At 35.6% G+C, this 8,698-nt stretch overlaps 1 protein-coding gene across 1 annotated transcript in view; it reads right to left on the bottom strand.

Moving 5' to 3' along the window:
* Positions 1 to 5,049: 5,049 nt before the first annotated feature.
* The window catches only part of SOSTDC1 (sclerostin domain containing 1), a 91,582-nt gene continuing 87,933 nt past the window's right edge, over positions 5,050 to 8,698 (bottom strand). The window contains exon 5 of the mRNA XM_045865135.3: positions 5,050 to 6,491. Within this exon, the coding sequence (XP_045721091.1) occupies positions 6,076 to 6,491 (416 nt within the window). The 3' untranslated portion in view covers positions 5,050 to 6,075. The remainder of the gene's footprint in view (positions 6,492 to 8,698) is intronic.

The raw sequence follows: 8,698 nt of genomic DNA, 5'->3' as shown, positions 1-8,698 counted from the left end.
CCTTTGTGGGCATCAGTGTGATTGAAAATATGGACAAATTGTTTGGGCTAGCAGAATATGAGTGTTTTGGGCTGGAAGGCACTTTCAATATTATCTAGTTCACCTCCCTTATTTTACTGATCAAGTAGTTGAGCCAGAGGACCATTAAGACACAAGTATAATTTCACCCAACCGATTAGCAGCAGATAGTCTAAACTGTATCCCAGGTAGAGAACAAACTGATGGTTACTAGAATGGTGGTGGGTGGAGGGATGGGTTAAATACATGACGGGGATTAAGGTATGCACTGGTTGTGATGAGCACCCAGTGTCATATGGAAGTATTGAATCACTATATTGTATACATGAAACTAATATTACACTGTATGTTAACTAACTGGAATTTAAGTAAAAACTTAAAAAAAAAACAAGTTCGCATGCCTTCTATAAAATGACTAAAGAATTGCAAATAAGTTAAATTGAAAACTTTATTGTTTATTACTTTTTTTAAAATGTCAAACTGTCACAGATTAAATGTAAAACTCTTCTTAATTAGTACACAAACTGGACAAAATTAATCAATTCTTAGGAAAGATAGTATCATACAGGCAAAATGGTAACCTTTCATTAGATTATTAATGCATCTGGTGACTTTTATCTTTGGTTTACAATAAAGAAATATGTAGCAAGAAAGAGTTGGTTATTTTTTTAACTCTCTAAGTTTGAGGAATTAATAAAAAACACACACAAATGAGAAGTAAGAGAGGAAACAAGGCAAAAAAATATATAGAAACCTCTAGTTAGTAAAAATTGTCAACCACATTTGACCCTTGAATAATGTGGGGGTTAAGGGTGTCAACATCTTGCAGTAAAAAATTCATGTATAGCTTTTGTCTCCCAAAAACTTAACTACTAATACTCTGCTGTTGATGAGAAGCCTTACTGATAAAATAAACAGTTTATTAACATTGTGTTTGTTATACGTATTATATACTGTATTTTTACAATAAAGCAAGATAGAGAAAAGAAAATATTAAGAAAATCATAAGAGAAAATACATCTACAATACTATACCAAAAAAATCCATGTATTACTGGACCGGCACAGTTCCAACCCATGTTGTTCAAGGGTTAACTGTATTAACATATAGTGCTAATTAAAGATTGTAATGGATTGCCAAAAAGTCCTGGTTACTAAACTACTGGGTTCTGTGTGTTAGTCTGTCTTTCAATACCAACTTTAGGCTAACACCTCAATGAATAAAAGGACTCAAATGACTTTGTGTGAAAATTCACCAAGATTGTAATGTAAAAGATTTTTAAATTTGTGTGAATTTAGTAACAAATACCCCCCCAAAAGGCCTTTATTCCTACTGAAAAAAACCCTGATATTTATATTTTAATAGTAAAATGTCTTTGAGCCTGTCAAACCCATGACCAGTTTTAGTAACAATGAATTTTGGTGGAACATACCGGTGTCACTGACAATTCCATTCAGTTTAGACACCCTGTCTCAGATTCAAGGGCCTAATCCCACCACTATAAAATGAAATCAATAATACAAGGTAATCTTTAGTGTGCAGTTAGTAAAATTCAAAGGAAAACATTTAGTTTCCTGCATAAACCTCCCCAAACTGTTTCATTCTTCATTTGTAAGAAAACAAATCCTTCAGCAAGTCTGCCATGCAGATGATAAACTATCACCCAGTCTAATTTGCACTGGATATAATTATGCCGTCAGTTTGGCATTCATTTTAATCAGTTCTTGAACCTGGAAGCTAAAACATCTTTCCATTGGGATTTCTGTAGTAGTTGCTACCCTGTAGCTCTTCTAGACAATTTGCAAAATATGCAAGCTAAGGCACCAAATGCAATGTTAGCTAATGAGTCAGGAGTAATGGATAAACCAACGGAATTGAAAATGACACTGACAAGGAGAACGTCTTTTGGGATATCTATTTTAAAAGGTCTCTCTTTGTGGATATAACAATATTGGCCAAACATCTACTTAGTTCACAAATCTAGACTCATTTAATTCAACACAGAGCTATATTCTAATAGGTTCCAATAAGACCAAGATGGAAGTCACCTCTGTCTGCCCTTGAGGGAAGGAAACATTCTAACAAGAGAACACACTCTAGCACTGAGGACCCTAAATCATTTTCCCACTGAATTCCTTCTGGGTGTCTACAGGATTTTATCAAAGATTTCCTATGCATTTCATTTTTTATTAGAACTATATGACTAGAGGAAGCATACAAATGCTGAATTTAAGGTATGCAGTGAGTTGCCACTTCAGTGCTAAAAAACATTTTCAAGAGTTACATCAACTCCAAATGCTTTAATTCCAACTATAATGAATTTGATTTTGATACCTAAATTTCACAGTGATTGCAAAAAAAGGATATTTCACACACTAAATCTAAACTTTTGAAGACATTAATTTTATTCAGCTGTTTTGAAGTTTCCTTGTTTTGCCTTGACTAAATATTATTCTTTCCACCATAACTGCCTATTACAACCATTCTGTTCAGTACCTATTAAAGTAAATATTGGGGCACCTGGGTGGCTCAGTTGGTTAGGCGACAGACTGATTCCTGAACTCAGCTCAGGTCTCCATCACACAGTTGTGAGTTCAAGCCCCACATTGGGTCCCGTGCTGGGCGTGGACCCTACTTAAAAATAAATAAATAAACAAATAAATAAATAAATAAAGTGCTGGGGGGGGAAATTGATGAACTCAGATTTCTATATCCAATAAAAATATCTTAAAAAGTAAAGTAAATGTCGGGCGCCTGGGTGGCTCAGTCGGTTAAGCGACTGCCTTCGGCTCAGGTCATGATCCTGGAGTCCCTGGATCGAGTCCCGCATCGGGCTCTCTGCTCGGCAGGGAGCCTGCTTCTGCCTCTGACCCTCCCCCCTCTCATGTGCGCGCTCTCTCTCTCATTCTCTCTGTCTCAAATAAATAAAAATTAAAAAAAAAAAAATCTTTAAAAAAAAAAAAGTAAAGTAAATGTCATGCTAAATAGACATATCAGGTTACATGATTAGAAAATAATAATTCTAATAGGAGATAGAGTGAATGATACAACAAGATCTCCTAGTAAAACCTTACTAATTTGATGTTGAGCTGGAGTAGATTAAGATTCAGTCTTTTTTTTAATTTAAAAGAAAGTGACTTAATTTTCATTGCTTTTCAAAAAATACACAATAAAACATGGCTGATAGAGTATTGTCAATTAGCAGTTATTTGTAATTAACATAAATGAATAAATATAAAGGATTTGTAGTTAAAATATTTTTTTTTTGCAACTAGATATTTCCAAAGGCTCTATGTATGTCCATGTTTAACTTGGGTATAGCACACTACATGTATTATTTATTTGCATATGTGCTATTAATTTTCCTTTCATTCTTGTTATTGACATCTATCTACACCTCTAATGCATGTATAGATATCAATATTAATATCTACTATTTATTGAGCCTCTTGAAAAAGTACTTTATTCATAGTGGCAAAAATAAATTTGGTAACAAATCCTTTATGAATAGATATTATGAATGTGAACTGGAGGTCAGACTCTGCTAAAATTATCACAATTCACCATTTTGAAATGATAGTTACTAAGGTGAGAAGACAATTATGCAGAGTTTAATTAGATGGGAATATGTGAGTTAACCAGAGGGAAAAAAAAAACCTGAAATATAATCAGCAATTCAGATGCAAGTGCTTTTTAGCATTTTAAAATAATAACTATAAAGCTACTCTTTCTGTTGACTTTTAATTTGCACTTCTCTGGAAGCCTGATTGTATCCTAGGCCTTTCTTATTGATTGCTGACCTTTTCCTCTCATTTGATGTCAAATACCATGCAATGAATGCATCATCAATGTAACAAGGCCCAAAACAGATTAGTAAATTGAATGTGACCATGAGAAATAGATCCAATTCTTGACTTGCAGAGACTACAGAAGTCTTACTTATAATCTTCTTTTATTCCATTTTATTTTTTCTAGTACTTTCATTTACCAATTCATGATTAGCAATTAAATCAGTGATGATTTTAGCATATTATCACCAAAACTTTTGTTTGGATGTTTTCTTATGAAAGGGCAGCAACATAGTCTTGATTGTGAAAAGCTATTGTCAGGTCAAGTCCTTTTTATGCCTCAGATTTTGGAACACAATTTTTTAAGATTAACTCTAAGGCCATCCACTAAAGGTGCTATCTAGTTGAGATGGAAGAAATGACTAAAGTGTCTTAAATTTCTATTATGTTAAATATCCTATATGGAGCAATGATAAGCGACAGAAATAGACATATGGGACAATATATTTTTGGTATATTCAACCTATGATATATTATCATGAATGTCTCAAATATTAATATGATGATATAATATGATATAGTTTAAGATCTAGCTAGTAAGGCTGGAAGATAAATCAATAGTTCAATTCTTTTCTCAAACTTAGCTGCATGTTGGGATCACCTGGAAAACCTTAAAAACTGCTGATATCTGATTTCTACCACCAGAAATTATGACGTAATTTGGATGACAGCCTGGACATTGGGTCTTAAACTATCTCCTCCAGGTGATTGTAATGGGCAGCAGACCTGGCATCATGGGTGTATATAAATATGATATTCTCATTACAACTCACTGCTGGATTGCCACTTAACTTTTTAAATCATCCCTTTGCTGAAAAGATTGTCTCTCTTCCTCTCTCTCCCCTCTTACTGCAGAACTTTCTGTCAAAACTGAAATGTGGGGCACCTGGGTGGCTCAGTTGGTTAAGTGACTGCCTTCGGCTCAGGTCATGATCCTGGAGTCCCGGGATTGAGTCCCGCATCGGGCTCCCTGCTCGGCAGGGAGTCTGCTTCTCCCTCTGACCCTCCTCCCTCTCATGCTCTCTGTCTCTCATTCTCTCTCTCTCAAATAAATAAATAAAATCTTTAAAAAAAAAAAACTGAAATGTGACTTATCAAAAAAATCAGTTACCCTGCTACATATATTCTAATTTTTGTAAACATGTACCTTTTCCATACATGTTAAAGGCAAGGACAATAGCTTTTAGCGGTGTTTATTTTTGTTAAAAGAAACTGATGGAATTGAAGGTTAAATCACCTTCTGATTGCACGGATTAAACAAAAAAAGTATTACATATTTCAGCTTTACAAAGCATCTTATTGATTTAAAAAGATCCATACTATTGATAAAGTTCATGATGTCACATATATGTAATAAGGAGACTAAAATATTTATTTTACATATCTACAACATGTATTCTCATATTTCTAGATCAACCACAAATCATACAGGAAAATATTTAGGTACATGAAAAAGCTTCAAAACATAAAAAATTAACATTTTGAAAAAAATCACATGTGAAAGCTCATTAAATAATAACATTGACAAATAAATAGTTCATCAGTTTTACTTATTAGCTGCTGCCATGCATTTCTGGCATTCCATTCTAAGCAAGGGTCAGCATGCAGGGTATAATTTCATACTATGAGACTGTCAAAAGCTACAGGGCTGATTTTTAAAGTGAAATGTCACAATATCTTGCCCTCTTTCAAAGGAGATCACTCATGGCTGCTAAACTGTTCCCATGAAGATTACCAAAAAAAAAAAAAAAAAAAAAAAAGCACCTTTCTGAAGTGTTACTGTGAAGATTCGTGGCAACTATTTTTTTTTTAACTTTTTAATTTTGAAGGGGTTTTTGGGGGATGGGAGTGGGGATGGGTTGGGGAGTGGAGGGTAAACAAGAAGCCCTTTTCTGTTTTAAAAAGTAATGATTCAGTGATGTATACAGTACCACCAGTCTTTCGAGAACCATGGGGAATTAAAACTACAGGTTGTCTGGGATTTAAATGCAAATCGCCCTCTTGGATATGCATACATCTTGAAAAACTGGAAAAGGAAAAGCTATTCCCAAAGAAGGTCCTGATACTTAGGACAGCTTGGTGGGTTTGATCAAAGCAGAAAGCATATATTTTCAAGTAACAGAATAGCAATGGCAGGCTCGAGTCTTCCAAGCAATCGAATCTGTAAAGCAGATGGTTACGAGTCAGTCTGGTTTGGAGAGTCTGAGTCCTAACTCAGGCTGTGCTTGCTGGATTTGCTGGCTCTTTTCCGCTCTCTGTGGTGCTGGGCTGGCTTGGCAGGCGACATGCTCTCAAAGTTGTGACTGGACTCGTTGTGCTGCCGAGTGTACCTCTTGCATTTGCAGGCGGTGACCACTGTGATTTTGTAGGTGCGCGTGCTGCCATCTTGGCACTGCAGCTGGATTCTCTGGGTACGCGTTTTGTCATTGACACACCTCCATTCCTGGGAGCTCCTCCTGCTCCAGTACTTTGTTCCATAGCCTCCTCCAATCCAGTTGGGGAGCACGGGCAGGGGCAAGCACTCGCCAGCACACACCAGCTCTTTCAGAGGGCTGATGCTGGTGCACTGGCCATCAGAGATGTATTTGGTGGAACGCAGTTCCCGGCAACCCACTTGAACTCGAGCTGCAGGAAACAGAAAAGAATGTGCATTGAAGACAAGAAGCAAATGAACACTTAAAAAAAAAAAAAAAGTAATCTGCAATGACAAAAATTGTATCCAAATGATAGCAAACTGTTAAATAGAAAGCAAACCCCTATTTTATTTTCACAACGCAAAAGTCTGCCTGGATAGATTATAGAGATACTTTCATGAAAATTATCAGTTTACATGGCTATACATCTTTTGAAACAAAATGAACGAGGCCTGATTTCTGTTTTCATGGATAACATTAGCTAACTGCTTGCTAAAGTTTTCGAAAATCCCATTTTTTTTAGACTTACTCCCCAGCAGGGGTTAAGCAGTTCTTACGCTTGTGTAAAATATTCATTCTTCAGTAAACTAAAAAAGAGCATAATGTTCTTTTTCTCACAGGTCGTATCAGTTAATATTTGCAAGTGCTTTTAATTAGTTTTTTTTAATCTACTGGGAAAATGTGGAAAGTATTTAAATATTGTGTACAATGCATATGCTCTCTACAATATTTTGTTTCAATTAAAAATTCAGCTGCAGAGACTCATACATACGTATGTGTACAAAGTCTGACATTTTGCATATCAAACTTAATAACTACATTTTAAACATAAATTCCCAAGCTATCTTTTAAAAACAAATATTAAAATGTTTGAAATGCAAAATGTCACTACAACTCAAAATTTGAAGAATATAAAAGCTCCCAAATCAGGAACGTATGGTTGCCATAACAACTTGGCTACATTTCCATGAATTTTATGGCAGAAAAATGCCTAACATGTCTGATTTACAACTGCAAAAGGAACCATGGTGTGTTCGTTTCCTGAACATTGGTCATGGCAAACTTTTTGTTTAGTTATTTGAATTTGGTAAGTATGTTCTCTAATTAGCTGTTTCTGGTTACGTGCCTTATGTAATTAAAGCAAAAATTAATCTTGAGATATTTGAGTTTTCCTCTCCATTGCTTTGTTATCTAAACTCGAGGAGAATGGTCCATAACAAACTTGAAAAGAAATCAAAGCTTGTTAACCAGAAAGAATGTTTATAAGTACAGACTGCCCAAATTCGAAAGATAAAAACTCTAAGGATCATTGAAGTGGCCTTGCCCTGAAGTGGAAAACTGAAAGCTAATTTGAAGGAGATACTGACTTAGGAGTTGTACTTTGTCTCTCTGCCTCAGTACTTCGGAGGTGAGAGATGTAGCCTAAAGGGATGCAGTAGTTGTAAGACAATTTATGTAGCTACACACACATCCGTACACAGTGCGGGAGTAAAATGAAAGAGCAAACTGGTTGGCTGGTCAGTGTGCTCTGCCTGTGTGACTGATTCCAGCTTCCCTTCCTACATCTGCCTTAGGAATGCACCTGGAAACAGCCAGAGATGATTTTGACTTGCCTAGCTTTTTGTTCCCCGTGTACACAGGGACTCGGCTTTTTTGCAGTGACAGCTCATTGACAATGAATACCCACTCCATTGCTCGGTAATCTAATAATAAGCAGATCCTTCCTGTGTACCTAAAAGCAACTCTCTTCACGAAAGTCAAAACACCTTGGTTTTCTCAGGAAGACATTAATAGTCATATTTGCTTTGCCTTTTTCAAGGTCAAAACTACTTTTAGCAGTTGAATGGAGTTGAGATGGAGCAAAAGACGTGGGTCAGATTTCCTGCGCACTGTTTCTCTGTGCCTCTCTTAAAACCTGATTGCTAGCATGGGAACTTTTCTTGAAGGAAAGAAGTGAAGCAAAAGTTAGGAGAAGAAATTTGAATCCCTCCAACTAGTGGTTCATTAGTGTGTCACTTAAGCAAACAGAAGAGAAAACAAATACTTGCTGTACAAAATAGTATTGTCCTGTTATTATTTTAAAACTAAAGTCACAGAAGTTTCCCCAGTCTTTCACAGAAATACACAATTACCCAAATCTTGAACTGGTTAGTAAGAAATTATCGCGGAAAAATATGATTCTCCAGTATTTTTAGATACATCTCTCTTTTACACTGATCATCATCAAAACTCTCAACTATTTCAGTGGACATATTTTAGAAATCTGTGTGAACCATTTTTTTTTTCCAGAAAGCCTGTGATTTCCTATACATACTTTGCTTAGTTATGTTTATACACTTTACCACAATTGCACATGTCCTGAAATACACAGAAACCAACCTGAGTTTCAACTATCCAGAACAACACTTTTTCAAAAAA

This window comes from Mirounga angustirostris, unplaced genomic scaffold (assembly GCF_029215605.1).
Source record: "Mirounga angustirostris isolate CCGP_5_RB_7025 unplaced genomic scaffold, mMirAng1.0.hap1 SCAF_12, whole genome shotgun sequence".
NCBI lineage: Eukaryota > Metazoa > Chordata > Mammalia > Carnivora > Phocidae > Mirounga > Mirounga angustirostris.
The sequence above is the reverse complement of the archived record's forward strand: the minus strand, read 5'-3'. Positions and strand labels throughout refer to the sequence as shown.